At 55.4% G+C, this 17514-nt stretch overlaps 2 protein-coding genes across 3 annotated transcripts; one reads left to right on the top strand and one right to left on the bottom strand.

The window, feature by feature from the left end:
* Positions 1-7929: 7929 nt before the first annotated feature.
* On the top strand, positions 7930-10963 carry TMEM101 (transmembrane protein 101; the record flags this gene model as incomplete). Its single annotated transcript, XM_082860486.1, has 4 exons — positions 7930-8066; positions 8393-8573; positions 9460-9606; positions 10325-10963. 4 exons carry the CDS (start codon positions 7930-7932, stop codon positions 10631-10633), a joined length of 774 nt encoding a protein of 257 aa, XP_082716612.1. The 3' UTR covers positions 10634-10963.
* On the bottom strand, positions 10962-17257 carry NAGS (N-acetylglutamate synthase). Of its 2 annotated transcripts, XM_082860484.1 has the most exons (7): positions 16807-17257; positions 15966-16240; positions 15638-15851; positions 15157-15337; positions 14432-14603; positions 14151-14333; positions 10962-12948 (listed from the first exon to the last, which is right to left on the bottom strand). In XM_082860484.1, exons 1-7 carry the CDS (start codon positions 17230-17232, stop codon positions 12795-12797), a joined length of 1605 nt encoding a protein of 534 aa, XP_082716610.1. In that variant the 5' UTR covers positions 17233-17257; the 3' UTR covers positions 10962-12794. The 2 variants fall into 2 exon arrangements, with proteins under 2 accessions (XP_082716610.1, XP_082716611.1); XM_082860485.1 differs by lacking the exon at positions 14151-14333.
* Between the last annotated feature and the right edge of the window lie 257 nt (positions 17258-17514).

Below are 17514 nucleotides of genomic sequence, written 5' to 3' on the forward strand. Positions count from 1 at the left end.
GGGTTTCTCTTAAATGGTCTGATGAGGAATTTTGAGGCCCTAGGGCAAGGATAATGTATTATTCCCTAGCATCCAGCCATCAAGGTAAGACTGAAGGTAGAGTTTTGAAAGTCATCAGTTTAATAACTGAATGAGTTCCCTGAGCCAAGATGAAAAGTGGTCCAGGCTGACTGAGTTTTGAGGAAAGCTTGAAGTCAAGTTTGGAAAAAGGATGAGGGACCAGTAAAGAACATGGGAGGAGCTGGGGAGGAGGGTTTACCGGGTTCCAGCTTGAACAGCACCGGGGCCCTCCCCCAGGTTTCTCCAGAGCAGACTTTGGCAGCTAGGACCAAGGTAGGTCAGATTGTGGCCTCTCAAATTTCCAGTTTTGTTGAAAAGACTAAAAAACTAAGTTCCTGAACTGGCAAGGTAAGGCAGTTCTCTAGTGACTTCTCAACCAACCTCTCTTCCCTTTCCCCCAGCTAATCCTGATGCTGACTGCAGCAGTTAGTCTTCAGTGGAGGGACTACAGTGGTGGCTGCTTTTTCTGATCTGGCCCCCTTTCTGGTCTGTCTTGTAGCTTAAAGTAGTTGCTTATGCTTACTGTAGGGAGGTACGTGTACTGCTCTAAAGAGAGTATTCTGGGATGGCTCCTGAGATGTAATTTAAGCTGAAATCTGAAGAACAAGGCGCCAGCAAAGGGTGCTTGGTTAGAGGGACCAGCAGGAGGTAAAGTTGAGGTTGACAGGAGCTTAGGGATGTTTAGGAACTGCTAGAATGTAGGAGGCTGAAGCCTGGTGAGCAAGATGGAGAACTTGGCAGCAGCCAGATCACGCAGGGCCTTGTAGCCATTGTAGCAGGGACTGGAATCTCTGCTCTCAGCCACAGTGGGAAGGTGTTAGAGGGTTTTAAGCTGTCAGGGGATGTAGGCTGATGTTAGATGGCAGCAGTGGAAGCAGAAAGACTGTTGGCATTAAGAGCCTGTTGCAGTGGTTCAGAGAAGAGATGGTGGTGGCAGAAACATTGCAGGACTGATTGGACTGGCTAATAGATTGGATGTGAGGGCAAGGTGGTCAGAGAAGGAGGAACTAAGAATGACGTCTGAGTGGATGGCCAACAGTGGGAGGGGAAGAGCTTTGTGGGAAAGTGGAGTTCTGTTATTTTGTCTCACCCATGAAAAGCTGGAGAGCAGGTGGCAAATGGGCAGCTGGATAACGAGCTTGGAGTTCAGAGGAGAGGAGTGGGCTGGAGCCAGACTTTTAGGAGTTGTGACCTCGTCCTGAATGCCGAGAAGCGGGTGAGGATCCATGGCCACAGTAGGGGTTTTGGCTTCTGATTGAAGGGGGCTCTTCCTCCATAATAAAGAGGAAGGAAGGAGAAGATAGTACGGTTGCAGGGGAGTTTGGCAGGGAGATGGGGGTGAAGGAGTATGTGGCCAGTGGCTCAGTAGACACGTGAGGGAACTACCTTAAGATCGCTGAGTGCTCTGCAGAGGTGCTCTTCACGCATTAGGGTGTGACCGCGTGGCCACTGTGTGAGTCATATTGAGTGACTTGGTGTAGACACAGAGGGTGGATAGTTGGGTATAAGCGGGATGGGAGGTTTATCACGTCTGTACCGTGGTGGGAGAAGGGAATTCAGCTGAGGATGTTTGCAAGGGGGAGTGATTATAGCCGTGGTCCCTTGACCCCTACAATGCGTGCTGCTGTCAAATACAGTTCAGTTCTTGCTCAGATTAACCTTTATGAAAGTGTCGTGCCGTCATTCACATGCACTGGCTAAGGGAAGGATATGAAGCCATGTAACTCCAGAAGGCAGTGTGTGAACAGTGTGCTTCTAGACAGGATGCTTCTAGTTCCAGGGGTGGCCCAGGTGTGGTATCCGAAGCTCAGCACAGGTATCCTAGCACTGAGAAATGCCAACGATTTTGGAGCTTGTGTGGATATTTAAACTGCCTCCCAGTTTAAATATCCACTCTTATAGCATCCTTGACAGGCTGCCCCTACTCAAACACTTCCATTGATGGGGAGCTCATTACTTTGAAAAGCAACGTGTGATAGCTGTACCTCGCCGTTTGGTCCTCCACGCAGCAGCTCTAGAACTGAGGCTAGAGCTCCGGTCTCCTGCACTCTAGTCCTTGCTCTTTATGTCCTTGAGTGAGGGTCACTGAAGTAGCTAAACAGGCAGATATGACTGGGAGCTGTCTTGTCTTCTCCAGTGAAATGGCTTATTTTTAGCCAACTATTCCAGCCTCTTAAGAGCTTTTAAAAAATTTTGGTGCTATAATCTAATATACTAGTTATCCATCCCAATGTTGTGTTCCAGTTTTCATAAACTGTCTTTTCATATTATCTAAAGGGATATCGTGAGAGACTTGAATAAGATCCAGATGTTTGTCTGTGATAGCCACATAACAACTCTTACCAAAAAGGGAAATAAACCTGTTTGGGTAGACTCACGTGGGCACCTAGCGGCCATCATGTTTTCGGTAACTGATGAGACTACCTGTTTCATGAACCCTTTTTGAATTTTGTTAACTGTTGTTACACTTACCTGACTTTTGAAAATTGGAACTTGTGCTGAGTTCTAGTCTCTGGCAACCCTCTGTGTGTAATGTTTTCTCAAAGATTATTGACAGTGATTCCTCAAGTTTTTCCGGTATAATTTGCTTGAACGAGATCACACTTGAATTAATTCAAAGGGGCTCAAGTCTGATCAACCACAAGCCGAGACTAATTTCCCACGTTGGTGGTGGCTCTGCTGCTCTTACCATTCTGGGCATCATCTGTATTATTCACCTGGGACCTTGACTTCTTAGGGGGATGTTTGGCTGGCATGGGAAACAGTGGCCCACTCTTTGGGGCCTTGTAGCTTAGTGGTTAGGCGCTTGCCTGGATTCAGAGAAGGCTGAGTCATGTCAGAGTTCACCTCTGCCACTAGTTAGCAGTATGACTTGGCAACTTACCTTGCCTTGCCAAGCATCAGTTCCCTCATCTGTGAAATGAGTGTCTTAGTTGAGAATTAAATGAAGCCTTTAATGAGATGCCTGGCCCTTGGTAACCATCTCTTCCATAGGGCCATTATTATTATTCTCTTTAAGAGTTTGCTGGGTGGGGCTCGTGAGCACACTCAGGAACCTAGAGAGAAAGCAACTTGTTTAGCCTCCCAGGGCAAGGCAGAAGCACGGGGTACCCTGGCCCCAGACCCCTCTGTTTCAGAAGGAGATGCTGGGTACTCCTGGAAGGCCAGAGTGGAGTACTTTGACCTTTGGCCTAGTGAGAACAAGAGCGAGCATTCCCTTCCTTTGCGTCCAGATGTCTTAGGCAGGAAGTAAGAATGAAAGAAGAGACACCTGGCTGCTTCCTCACTTGAGGGAGGGCTCCAAGGGGCCTCCAGCTGCCATCCTGACAAGAAGTAGAGGAGGGCCTGGGTCTCCAGAAGGGAGAAAGAGGTGGAGGGGGGAACACCTGCTCTTAGAAAAGCAGGGCAGGGTCCTGCTCCCCTGGATATAAGGCCAAAAGGCCTTGGAGATTTCCTCAACCTGTCCTCCATCCCCACCCTCAGGATTATGGCTTCCTGAGAGCTGATTGCTCCTGCTTTGGGGGGTGGGGCTCTGGCAGGAGGCCAGCAAGGCAGGTAACTAGAGCTGAGCTTCCTCTGCCATTCCTGGGCTGGGATTGCACTCAGCAAGTAGTGCCAGGAATATATGTGAGTGCCCAGGGCTTCCGCCTGAGTCCCTGACCTCAGTGGCCAAATTAGGCCAGGATCTAGCTGAAGCTCTTCTTGTAGGAGAAGGCAGCGTTTCTCCTGCGATCGTGTGGGAAATAAGTGAGGTGGGGTGTGGAGTGTGAGTAAAAAAGGTCGAGAGGATTAAAAAGGCCGCCTTCCTCCATTGCCTTTCATCCTAGTAGGAATAATGGAATGGGGGTGGGTGTCTGGGGCTGGGGCATCTGGTTGCTGGGGTCTCAGGCTGAAATTTTGGCTTTTGCCAGAAGCCTAGGTAGCAGGTAAAATCTTGGGAGATGGAGGGAAGGTGACCTTGAGACCATGTTGGGGGACCTGGCAACATGGTGCGACCTCTGAATGGTGTTTGCGTGTATTTTTCTTTCCTGGCATCACCGTGCTTCCCCAGGCTCCTGGGTGGAGGAGGGTGGCGTGGGCTCTCGCATCCATGACGGCCCGGTGCCACCCTCACTCCAGCCCCTCACGGGGCAGGGATGGGGCAGGTGTGGCCCCTCCTTCCTTACGGTGACCATGGCCACAATGGTGGCATTGGCCTTGCTGGGAGTCTGGCGGCAGTGTGGCCAGCACCATGGACCTGCCCAGCCTTGGGCACTGTGTGGACTGTGGGGGCCTCCACTTGCTCAGCCCCCTCCAGGCTCCCTGACCGCTTAGCTCTCGGAGCTGAGCCACAGTAGTCTCAGCCACCTGGCAGGTGGCTCCTTCCAGGGCCTGTGGGGACTGTGGTGCCGCTGCTTTCTCACAGTGTCCCGTGGGATCTGGCTGGTGGAGCCCTGGCTGAGGGGCCTGGGTTTCCTGGAGCATCTGGCCCTCAGCCACACCAGCTGGCTCACCTGTGCCCAGACTTTTCCATCGCCCTGTGCTCTCTGCTCTGTCTAGACCTCTCACAACCTGCTTGCTACCCTGGAGCCCTGCAGCCTGTGGGGCCTGGGAAACTTGGGGCAGCTGGACCTGAGCCACACAGCCGGGCTGAGCTGGGCACTGCTGGAGCCAGGGGCCTCTTCCACCTGTGCGGGCAGGGCTGGCTGGGAACCGGCACAGCGAGTCAGGGGCGCCAGCCTGGAGGTGCTCTCTGGCTGGGACCGACGTCAGCAAGCAGGAGGCTGAGGCCTTTGCAGCCCTGCAGGCGCTGGGCCTGCTCTCTGTTGTAGGCAGCCTGCTGCAGCATGTCAAGTTCAAGATGTGGCCGGCATCCGGACAGCAGGCATGCTGCTGCTGCTGACCAGCAACCCCTGGGTCTGCGACTGACCTGCGGTGGGCCTTTGGGAAGCTGGACCACCTGTGGCGCTTGTGTGTGGCTGACCTGGGCAGCATGACTTGTGGTGGCCCTGGGCGGCTGGCGGGGCGGTGCTAAGCAGTGTGGAGCCCCAGCTCTGCCTTGGCTAGGTATTGGGCACCATTCTAGTCAATGTGGCTGTGGTCATGGTTGAGTGCAAGTGCAGGTGGGGCCCCAGGAGAACTGGAGAGCAGGGGAGCCCTCTAGAGAGGCAGCTGGGGGCGGGGGAGAAGATGAAGCTGTGAGAGAGGAAAAGGGATGGTCCTTAGAAGTCTTCGGGGCTCAGTTGTCTGCCCAGGCAGGGTGGGAGGGGAGAGAGAAATGGCTGTGTTCATCTCTCAGGGCCGAGGGCCAACCACCCTCCTCACATGTTTCCCCCGATCTAGCACAGTGCCGTCTTTTCCAGCCCTAGAAAAAGAGGGATCTGGCCCCTAGTCCTCAACACTTCTTTGGGGAGGAGGACACTAAAAGGTAGAAACTGAAGACCAGAGGGAACTGGGGTGGGATGGGTACAAGGAAAGCATTAAACCTCATCTCCTTCCCCTTCCTCACACACGTCCCTGGCCTCTGCTGTTGGGGACTTGATCAGAAACTGGTCGCTAAAGTTATGATGGAGGTGGGGTAAGGGTACTGTTCCCGTGGGCACAACCCAGGCAGGCTCCGAGAACTGTCTTGTGGATGTACACTATCCCGGTTCTCAACACCTCAGCTCCTTCCCGATGGCTGTGCATCTTGTCCCGTTTGAATCGGGGTTGGGTGAGGAGATTGGAAAAAGAAAATCAGTTGGAAAGTTGATTCTGTAGTATGTGCCTGCATTTTGGTGAAGAAAACTTGCCTCATGTGGTGGGGGGTGGGAGGGGTGGGAGGGGAAGGCAAAATGACCTTTAACCCAGTCTTTTTTCCCATTCCCCTTGACTGGCGTCTTCCCACCCCGCAATCACACAATCTCATTCCCTAGTTTTCTGCCTGGATACATCCCTTTCTCACATACCCAGGCTTTATCCTAGTGACTTTGTAAAAAATTAGATGTGAAAAGGTGTTTTGTTGTCCCAAGCTTTCACTGGCTGATTGGGAATTTTAAATTCATATTGTCAGAAATGTTTCTTGGGCAGGAGGCCCCTTTCTCAGGGAAATGAAAACAGACCTCCTGAATTAAATGGCCTTGTGGAAGTGCTTGTAGAGTCTTAACTTGAATATCAGAAGATGAATTTGTATGTTGCAGGGTGGTGGTGGGGTGTGCAGGAAGATAGGTGGGCGTGGCTTTGTGGTGGCAATCCCAGAGTGTCCAGAACTTTTGCTCATTTACTTATTCAGCAAATGATTCCTCAGGCAAGAAAGCGGTGACACCTTTTCATTTATTTATCTGTTTGGCACACGTTTCCTGAATGCATCCTGTCTACTAGGCCCGGAGGATATAATTGTAAACAGAAACCAGACACTGTCCTTGCCCTCATGGAGCTCACAGTCTAGTGTTAATCTTGTCATCAATGACAACAAAAAAATCACAAATATATAATTGCCACTGTGCTGATTCAAAGGAAGGGTGCCTTTTGGTTATGAGAACATAAAATAGAGGAACTAAGAACAAACAACACCAAAGGAGAAGTGGGGAAGACCAGTTGGAAACCTGGTGCAGCTAAACTGACAAAAGGTGGTAGTTTGGGCTAGAGTGGGAGCGTCGGAGCTGGAGAAATGGACTGCCTGAGTTGTCCCATATGTCCACATCAGATCTCTCTTCTCTCAGGGGACAGAAGGAAGCCAGACCAAGATCACACTTCTCTACAAGTGGCTCTTAGGAAAACCTCTTTTTTTTTTTTAACTTTTATTGGAGTATAGTTGCTTTACAATATTGTGTTAGTTTCTACTGTACAGCAAAGTGAATCAGCTATATGTATACATATATCCCCTCTTTTTTGGTTTTCCTTCTCATTTAGGTCACCACAGAGCATTGAGTAGAGTTCCCTGTGCTATACAGTAGGTTCTCATTAGTTATCTGTTTCATACGTAGTATCAATAGTGTATATATGTCAATCTCAGTCTTCCAATTCATCATACCCCCTCCTTTCCGCCTGGGTATCCATATGTTTGTTCTGTACATCTGTGTCTCTATTTCTGCTTTGTAAATAAGATCATCTATACCAATTTTTTTGAGATTCCACATATATGCGTTAATATATGATATTTGTTTTTCTGACTTCATTCTGTAAAGACTCTTAACAGTTTCTCGGTCCATCCATGTCTCTACAAATGACCCAATTTTGTTCCTTTTTATGGCTGAGTAATATTCCATTGTATATATGTACCACATCTTCTTTATCCATTCCTCTGTTGATGGACATGTCCTGGCTAGGTTGCTTCCATGTCCTGGCTACTGTAAGTAGTGCTGCAATGAACATTGGGGTGCATGTGTCTTTCTGAATTATGGGGAAAACCTTTTACTTTCAGCTTTAACAGAAGCAGAGGGATTTCCTCTGGGGTGTGTTGTGTGTACACCATTTATTGAACCCCTACTATGTGCTCGAACCAACACTGTCACATTTAAACCTCACAACAACCCTGTGAGATAGGTGTCATCTCCGTTTCCCAGATGAATCTTGGAAAGTGTAGCAATATGCCCAAAGTCACAGGGTTGCATTAGGGGTTGGAGCCTAAGTTTAGCTGCATTCAAAGGCTAGTTCGCTTACTGTTCCTTCCTCTACTCTAGTTTTCAACTTTGCAGCTACAAGAAGGGACCCTTGAGCCTCCATGGGCAGAAGGAAAGACAACCCTGCAGCTAGAACACTTCCTTCGGTCCAGAACTAGAGAGCGAGAGCTTTGTTTCCTGACGGAAGTGGGGGAAAAAAAACCCGCGAGAGCCGGAAGTTGTGCGTCGCGTCCTCGCGCCGGCCTCCTTGGCCGCGGGGTGAGGCCGCGGCGGACTGCCCTTCCTCAAGATGGCGTCGAAGATAGGTTCGCGACGGTGGATGCTGCAGCTGATCATGCAGTTGGGTTCGGTGTTGCTCACACGCTGCCCGTTCTGGGGCTGCTTCAGCCAGCTCATGCTGTACGCTGAGAGGGCCGAGGCGCGCCGGTGAGCAGCCCCGCGCGGCCGCCGAACGCGGTGGGGGCGGTCCGGCCTGTCCCAGCAACGAGGGTGCGGTGAGGTGGGGAAGAAGTTGCGGCCCAGAAGTTGGGACCCTTGGACCGGGAGGAATTGGGACCTTGGACTTGTTAGGGACTCTGGTCCGGAGCAAGGTGGGCATGGAGCGGAGTGTGGGGGGGTCCTAGCTATGAGAGGGGCCGCCGGTTTGGGGAAGCAGTGGAGCTTGCGGGAACCTAAGGGGTCTCAAGGCTCTTTTCCCCGCTTCCTTCTGTGCTTCATGCTGTCCTCGTTCCTTCCCCCCTCCCGGCTCGCAGGAAGCCCGACATCCCAGTGCCCTACCTGTACTTCGACATGGGGGCGGCCGTGCTGTGCGCTAGCTTCATGTCCTTCGGAGTGAAGCGGCGCTGGTTCGCTCTGGGGGCCGCGCTCCAGCTGGCCATTAGTACCTACGCCGCCTACATCGGGGGCTACGTCCACTACGGGGACTGGCTGAAGGTGAGCGCCTCGGCCCTAAGTGGGACTTCGCTGGGGTGTTGGGGAGCCAATGCCCGGGACAGTTGGGCGATGCCTGGTGCTATCCAGGAGCACAGTGCGAAGCCTGGAAAGGCTGAACCCCCAGGCGTGTAGAGGTTATTACAGACGGCGAGAATGGAAGGACCTTAGACACCACGCAAACCTCCCCTTCAGAGTGTGGAAACTGAGGTCCAGAGATGCAAAACAGACTTTCCCAAAGTTACACCACAGTTAGCATTACAGGTGTGACCAGAACCCAGGTCACCTGGTTCCCAGAACCCTTTAAACCATTAGTTATCTCAGACTCATAGGACAAAAGGGACCTTAGAGAGTACCTGTTCCACCCAACCGATTTTATGAAATTTATCTAATCCTAGGGCAGCATTTAAGCCTGTAGATGCCAGGACCTGTGCCAGGCACTACAGGCTTGGAGATAAGCCTGGACCAAGGCATTACCCGCAAGGAGTGGACTGTCAGTCCAGCAGGGGAGGCAGATGTGTGAATAGCTATAGGACAGTGAGATCAACGGTTAGTTATGGAACAGCGTATACTATATAGCAAAGAGAACATTGGGCTTCGAGTGTGCAGACCTGGGGGTGGGGAGGGGGGCAACGCTTGGTATCTGGGTTCTGCCACTTACTTTCTGTAGGACCTTGGACAATTTTATTAACCCCCCTGGGCCTCCGTTTCTACTTCTGGTAAAAAAAAATTACCTATCTCTGCTCTACCTGCCCACCACACTTGGAAATGGTAAGAGGGTTCGTCAGGTGGAATGGGATGTATAGAGATGGGCAGTTCTGCGCTCCGGGAAGCCAGGAGAAGTGTGGTGGCTTCAGGTCCTGACTGGGGTCCCCTCACCTTGGCCTAGGTCCGTATGTACTCTCGCACAGTTGCCATCATCGGTGGCTTTCTTGTGCTGGCCAGCGGTGCTGGGGAGCTGTACCGTCGGAAACCCCGCAGCCGTTCCCTCCAGTCCACCGGCCAGGTCTTCCTGGGCATCTACCTCATCTGCGTGGTAGGTTGGGGGACTGTGGGCCGGAGGCGCCTGACTGGGAGTGAGAAGTGAGCCCGTGCCTGGCTCCTGGCAGTGGCCCCTGCCAAATTCTGGGCCTCGGGGGCCCTTCAAGTGCCTGAGACCTGGCCGAGAGCCCCTCCTTCCGGCATTATTGCCACTGGGGAGAGAAGAGGATGGGTTGACCCTTCAGTCCCAAGCCTGAGAGCCAGAAGAGCAAGCGGGACGGGTCCTCTCATGGCTTCAGGCCCCAGAGGACTGGGAGAGGGGACAAAGGAGAGGTTGGGTAGAGTTCAGGTCCCAGATGGGACTCTGCCACTTAGAGCTGATGGGGCTGCCTAGTGTAGCCAGTTTTGTCCTTCCTGGTGCTCGGGGAGGCCAGTGTGGATGGGGACGTGAACAGGCCCCAAGTCACTTGGCTTCATCTTCGTTGCTGGGCACCATCTCCCATGTGCAGAGCTCTGTATTCAGAGGTGAGAGCCCCGGTCTGACCGTGGAACCTCCTCCCTTCTGAGACCCCAGAGTGAGGAGAGACAGAGGTCCTAACCCCGTGGAGCTCCCTAGTCAGATGGGGAGACACAGGCTTTACTTTCAGAAAGCCCCAAGTCTGAGAGGGGAGTCAGAAGCCCACCTTGTAGGGGCTGCCTGCATGCCAGGGGTGGCCTTACCCAGACAGGCTCCTCAGCCTGTTGGAGAGCCTTAGAGGATGGTGTGTCTCTAGGCCTACTCGCTGCAGCACAGCAAGGAGGACCGGCTGGCGTATCTGAACCATCTCCCGGGCGGGGAGCTGATGATCCAGCTCTTCTTCGTGCTGTATGGCGTCCTGGCCCTGGCTTTCCTGTCAGGCTACTACGTGACCCTGGCTGCCCAGATCTTGGCTGTTCTGCTGCCCCCGGTTATGCTGCTCATTGATGGCAACGTTGCCTACTGGCATAACACACGGCGTGTTGAGTTCTGGAACCAGATGAAGCTCCTTGGAGAGAGCGTGGGCATCTTTGGGGCCGCTGTCATCCTGGCCACCGACGGCTGAGTTGCACAGCGGGAGTCTTGAGATGGGTGCAGGGAGCCACTGAGGGCTACCCTACCTTCCTCCTTGCTGGCCCAGTTATGTTTACTTATGCTTTTTGGTCTGTTTGATCACTTGCGTTGTGTGCATGTGTGTGTGTACGCATGTGTGTGCGTGTGTTGGTAAGAGGCAGGTCTCTTCCCCAGTTCCTGGGCTTGGGCCTTGGTGAGGTGGGATCCCTGGTGACTCTGCCTTACAGGTTTCTTTTTCCTGTTTGTTACGAGGAGAGCTGAGGCCAGCTGCTCCCTTGGGTCTCCTGTCCCAGGGAAGGGAGTAAGGCAGGGCTAGGGTGGGGTACTGAGAGTGGGAGACAGAGGAGAACCGTAAGTGAGCCAATGTGAAACAGCCCTTTTTGAACCTGGCAGACGCAGCTAGGCTCCGCAGTGCTTTTCTGAGACTGAGAGCGAGTGAGTGTGCACGTTGACACGTGGCTCAGGCCCAGGAGGAGCAGAGGGGCCGGGCACCACGGAAGTCATGTGGGCTCTCAGGGTGTGCCAGGGGCAGAAACAGCACTAGCTGTCACCCACCTTGAGGGTAGAGCAGGCCCCAGTTTACTCTGGGGTTTGCAGGGGTGGGACAGGCAGCAGCCAGCTTCCTGCCTCTGGCCTTCTGTTTGCAGCTCCGTGGTTGGCCTGGTGGGGGTGGGTGCCCTCCCAAACACCAGACCACGCAGTCCTCCGAAAATAAACATTTTATACAGACATTTGGCTTTGCTTCTCTGTTCTCCCCGCGGGGCACTTAGCCATTGGCTGGGATTGATCTCGGGTTTCTTGAAATACCATATCTGGTTAAGCCCCACCTTGATCCGCCCATGATCTTTCCCCTGTTCTGAGAGTTCCCACAGTCCTTTGGCTCTCTTTTCGAGAGTCTCCGAATGCTCCCTGTGGTATATGCTTTGACCTTTCACTTCAGTCCCTCTCGTGGCTTAGCTTTTCCTCCCCATTTGGTGCCAGCTCTTTTCGAAGAAACCTTTGGTGAGGGCAGCTGGAGGGAGAGAACTGATATTAAGTGTCACTATGAGGCTGAGGGGTTTTCATTTCACAGGTGAGGAAACGGAGGCTCAGAGAAGGTGAGCAGCTTGCCTCAGGCCGCAGAGCTGGGTTCCAGGTCAGGTCTGTCTGATGCCCACGCCCAGATATGTACGGGACACCAGCCCTCTCTTGGGGGTTGTTTGTGTCACAGCAGCCCCGTGTGTGTGCCATGGTGACCCTCTCCCTACTCGTCCGCACACCTCCTGACAGAAAGTAGCCCCAGCAGCCAGTATGGTTCCTGGCACACGGCGGGGGACAGAAATGTGAAATGAAACCTCAGGCTTTGGACTCCTACCCGTCTGAGATGTTCTCTTCCTGCAAAGATGGAGACACAACCTCCAGGGGGGCCCAGGGGAAAACATCCAAGTCTGGGCTTGGCCCTGAGCCCTGCCTGGAAAGGGAGCTGGGGCTGCTGTCGGTCTGGTCTGTGGCATGGAAGATGTTTCCTAACTAAGGGGTAGGGGAGTCTCTCTGGGGACTGCTGACAGCTGGGGGAGGGTGGTGGTGGCAGCATTCATCTGGGGGCCTCGGCCTCATTTAGCTCCTCTCTTCCCTCTAGGAAGAGGTTCCCCAGCCCTCAACATCTTGTTTCCAGAGGGTCACTGCTAATTGCCTTTCAAGTGTGAGCTGACTTTCAGATAGGTATTTGCATTTTAATCAAGGTCTCCTGAAAAGTTGCAAGACCCGAAGGAACTAAAACGAATGGTGGAGTATCAGGCAGATGTGGGTGATATTTTGGGCAAGGGAGCCTCAAAACAGCAGAGAGACCACAGACACTGGCCCACCCTTAAGCCTTGAGTAGAGCCCTCAAAGGCAAGCCCTCCTCCCCCCAAATCCCTAGACTGACAATTCAGGGCCATCTGGTTGTGGCTTTGGAGCAAGTACGGGGTCTTGGGCAGGCCCTTCTCCTTCCTGCACTTGTCCTCACTTGGGTGCCCCCCTCTGGGCAGGGTAGAGTAGGGGCTGCTGCCTTCTCTGCAGCTCACTCAGCCAACAAGCCTGGTCCGGCCTGTGGCTGCCTCGGGTCACCTTCAGCAGGCATGGCTTTTGGTCCACCCTGGCTGTCCCAGGGCCTGCAGGGCTGGTACAGAGGGTCAGCTGCCTGGGTCAGAAGCCGGCTTGCAGAAGGAGTCTGGCAGCCCCTTGGCGTGGTTGACCAGCTCGTAAGAGTCCCGGATGTCGGCTAGGCCAAACCAGAAGAAGATCCACTGCTTGTTGGAGAAGCTGCCATCGCTGTGCTTGAAGTACCTGGTGGAGGTGGGAGACAGGTTTTAGGCAAGGCCAGCGCTCACTGCTCACTGGTTCATTTTCTGAGGACCTACGACAGGCCTACCTCGTTTTATTGCGCTTCACTTTATTGTGCTTTGCAGGTACTACGTTTTTTACAAATTAAAGGTTTGTGGAAAGCCTGTGTGGAGCAAGTCTATCGGGGTAATTTTTCCAACAGCACTTGCTCACTTCGTATCTCTGTGTTGCATTTTGGTAATTCTTGCAACATTTCAAACCCTTCACCAGCAAATAGGTGATTATTCACTGAAGGCTCAAGTGATGGTTAGCAGTTTTTAGCAATAAAAGTATTTTAAAATTAAGGTATATACACTTTTTTTTAGACATAATGCTATTGCACACTTAATAGACTACAGTATAGTGTAAACATAACTTTTATATATACTCGGAAACCAAAAAATTCATGTGATTGACTTTATTGCAATATTCACTTTATTGTGGAGGTCTGGAACCAAACTGGCAATATCTCTGGGGTATGCCTGTACATGCTGGACACTCTGCTAGGACCTGTGGTGTGTAATCTGATTTTATCCTTATAGCATTAGCCAATAGCCTGGTGGTGTTATGCTTTTTTCACAGAGAAGCAGCTAAGGCTCAGAGAAGTTAGCTAACTAGCCAGAGTCACACAGCTAGGAGGGTTAGAGTGAGGCCCTCTTTTGCTCTCTGCACACTGCCTTGGCTGTGCAGCCCGGGGAGGGGTTCCTGTTCACTTCTTGGTGCCCACAGAGCAGAGTAGTGGGGGATGAGGTGATAACTGCAGAAGGAAAGAGAGGAGGGAGTGTTCCACTGGAGGTGCAGTGGGCCTGGGGTCGGAGCTTGGCAACTCGGCCTGGCATAGAGCCCTGAGGTGCTGGATTTCTGCAGACCCTGGGAGAGGCAGGCTGCTTCCCGGGTGGAGACTGGCTTCAAGGAATCTACCCTAGCCGGGCAGAGCCGGGTTAAGTGTGCTCTGCCTCTAGGGAAATCTCAGGCTCCGTGTGTGGTCCACTCCCTGGGGAATGTGGGGCCACACTGAGCGGGCCATTTCCCTTGGGGAAGAATGGCTAATGAAAGAAGGGGAGGCCCAGCCTTCCTGGCTGGTGGTCCCCGGGGCGTAGCTGGCCAGAGCTGGAGAGGAGAGTGGGGGCGGGGCCCAGCCCAGAGCCGGGAGGGGCGGGACCTACCAGGGATTGATGGGGTTGGTGACCCGGGAGCGCCAGAAAAGCGTCTGCAGGTCCCGCCGCAGGCGCTCCCACAGCATCTGGCCGGAGCCTTGGCCCTGGCGGCTGGAGCTCACCACAAACTTGTCTAGATACGGGGTGCCCCCAAGTACAGGCTCCGTGGTCAGAATGGCAGCCGCGTTGTACCTGGCGCAGCGGGGGAGAGGCAGGCTGGGACCTCTCCTTGGTCCAAAGCTCCCCGTCTCTGTCCCTTGGTCCCTGCCCTCTGGGGCCCGCAGGCTCACCCCTCAGAGACGTAGACAGAGTGCAACCTCGGGCGCAGCGAGGCCAAGTAGTCGTCCCGGAGCTTTTTGCCGAAGCTGACGTTGACCAGGTTCACTAGGAGGCCCTGGTCCAGGCTGTCCAGGCTGCGCACTCGCAGCATCCGCTCGGCGTTCTTGAACAGCGTCCCGGACCCTGGGGGTGGGATGGAGGAGGAGGGGTGAGTTCGGCCCGAGATCCAGGTCCCCTCCGCTCCTCCGTTTGCGCAGCCTGGTGGGGATTCCAGATGGGACAGGGGCTGGTGGGGCAATCACTCTCTTTGGGAGCTCTCCATAGTGAGACGCTTCCTAAGATCCGCCTAGATTTATGCGCGATTTTCGTTCAGGGATTTGCTTTTTCCCCAGGCAGTTTGTCCCTCAAGTTCCGCCTATCGCCTGTAGTCCCACCTACCTCTCCTAGTCCCGCCTACCCTTGCCCTCCCCCGCCCCTGGTCCCGCCCACCCGTCCAAACCCCGCCCACGTTTCCTAGCTCTGGCCATTCCACTTGGTTCCGCTGGGTCTGTGGTTCCTCCCACCCACCCAAGTCCCTCCCATCTGTCTAGTTCCACCCAAGTTCTAGCCCAGGGCCGTCCACCTCCTTGCTCACCTCCCCCAGGTTTGGCAAGAGCAGGAAGCCTTTACTGTCTGGAGAGGAAGCCGCTTCTCCTGGCTCCCCAAACCCCGGCGCACCCCCCGCCCCGGCCCTCACCCTTGTTGCTGAAGAGCTCGGTGAGCAGCGTGCTGGCGTCGGTGATGACGGCCGAGGAGTGGTGAGGCAGGCGGCTGAGCACGTCTACGATGAGCCGAATCTGCTGCCGTTCTTTGGTGCTCACCCACTCGGCGTTGTTCACTAGGTCCAGGTCGGCGGGCAAGTTCACGTTACTCAGGACCTGTGTCCAGGACGAGGGGGTGAGCCTCCGACCTGCAGCCGGACAAGGACTGTGCCCCCGCCCCACGGACCTCTCCTCACTGACCCCTTTTCCCTTACTTCCTCCCGAAGTCCTTGGCCGGTGAGGGGCTCAGATCTGAGCACCATCGGCTGAGTCCTTCCCTGACACTACATTTCCGACTCATGCGGCTGGAGAGAGAGTGACTCTGGGGCCCGTCTGGGAGGCGTGCTGGGGACCTAAGAGAGGGGCTCAGCCTGGCGCAGAGTCGCGGGGAGTGGGGTCCAAAAGGAGGAGACAAACCTTGTGACTGCTGTCGTGCAGACCGCCCGTGGTATTGAGGAAGATGATTTTGGTGGGCCGCAGCGCCTTGGCCAGGGACGCGGTCACCTCCAGTGAGTCCAGGAGCACGGAGCGGCGGGCGGCCGTCTCCCCGATGGGGCACAGGATGGGGATGCTGCTCGACTCCAGGCACCACTGTAGTAGGTCGGTCTCCACCGAGACGATGCCGCCGTAGCTGGGGGCCAGACGTGGTGCTCAAGGAGGTTGCCTCCAGGACCCGCGGGTCTGGGGCTGGGCGGGTGGAGTAGCGTGATCTGAGGACGCAGGGGCACGCAGGGTCAGCACTAACCTGGCATGAGGGGCTGGCTCAGCAGCGCCCAGCACCGACCCGCCGCCAAAAAAAGGCACGGCAGTGGCGGCATTATGCCGCAGGGCGTCCACCAGCACCTTGCATCTCTGGGCAAGCTGTGCCTTGGCCTCCCAAAAGGAAAGACAGCCCGAGGGCGCCGTGGGAGCGGGCAGCCCCAGGACCACCAGGGGCTTCATGTCCATGCGCTGCAGGAAGGCCAGGGCGAAGGCCAGGCTGGATACGGCCTTAGGGCACTTGAGCACCTCCTCGTCCACCTGCGGAGGAGTGGGCGTTCAACGGGCACGACACCGGCCCTGACTCCTGCTGCACCCGCTTGCTCCTACAGCCGGGTCCTCAGGGCCCTCTCGGGGCCCCCACCCTGCCCAGGAGCTGTCAGGCTCCATTTCTGGCCACCTGCGCCCACCTGCTTCGCCCTTTGCCCCGTTGGGTCTTGCCATCCTCTTATCTCACACTAGTGTTCCTCCCTCCGCTCCTCCCTGCGACCTTGGACTGTAGGACACCATAGGGGGAGGGGTGACGCAGGCGGCTTCTATCCAGGTTCCCTAACTGCCAACTGAACCCCTAACTGCGCCCAGGTTGGGAGGACTTCTCTAGTGCATCACGTTTGACGGGCTGGGGACCCGAGGCTCCTCACCCGGGCTGGGCGCGAGACTTCTCGAGGAGTGCACAGTCTCGCGCAGTCCCAGGGGCTCGTCTGGGCTCCGTCGAGCCCCTTCCTGGCTCCGCTGCGCAGAGTCCGCATTCCTGCCATGCCTGACGAAACGTCGCTACACAACCCCCGTCCCCTGTCTGTGACCCGGCCGACGCCGGGCTCTCTCACCTCGATGACGGCAAAGGGCCTGTCCGCGGAGTGGTGGCAGGTCTGGAACTGCGTGAGCCAGTGGCGCGCCTCCCCGGGGCTGGCCCCACACTGGTTCAGGAAGGTCTGGATGTCCCGCTGCACCAGCGAGCGGCCGGCCGGGGGCCCGGGGGAGTCGGGGGACACCGGGGGCGTGGGGGGCAGTGTCCACGACGGCTCCTCCGCTGCAGGCGAGTGGATGTCGTACACGGCGCCCTCGGCCTCCTCTTGGGCGGGCTGGGCCGGCGCCCAGGCAGTGCTGAGCCGGCGTCCCGGGCTGGTGCCCCTGGCCGCCCGCCGCCACGTGCTGCCGCTGAGCCTCCGGGCACCCCCAGTGCCTTGGGGGCCGCGCAGCCTCCCGCCCGCAGGGGCGGCCCGCAGGGCCCAGGCCAACCGCGCCGTCGCCATGACAACCAAACCAGCTCGCCCCCCCACCAAGTGTCCGTCTGTCCAGAGCTCCTGGCTCTGGGGGCCTCTTAACCTACGGCGGGGCGGGGCTGGGACTGACGGGGCGGGGCGCCGATGGGGGCCGCGGAGTCGCCTCCGGGTGCGTTTGAGGAGGGTCAGGCCATGGGTCAGAAGGCAGCGCCGACAGGATCCCCGCCCCTGGGGTGGGGGGATGGAACCCACTAGCGAGAGTCACGAGGCAGAGATAAACGGTGGCTGGGTGTCTTTAACTTGCCGCCAAGG

This window comes from Leucopleurus acutus, assembly GCF_964270905.1.
Source record: "Leucopleurus acutus genome assembly, chromosome: 19".
NCBI classification, from domain to species: Eukaryota; Metazoa; Chordata; class Mammalia; order Artiodactyla; family Delphinidae; genus Leucopleurus; species Leucopleurus acutus.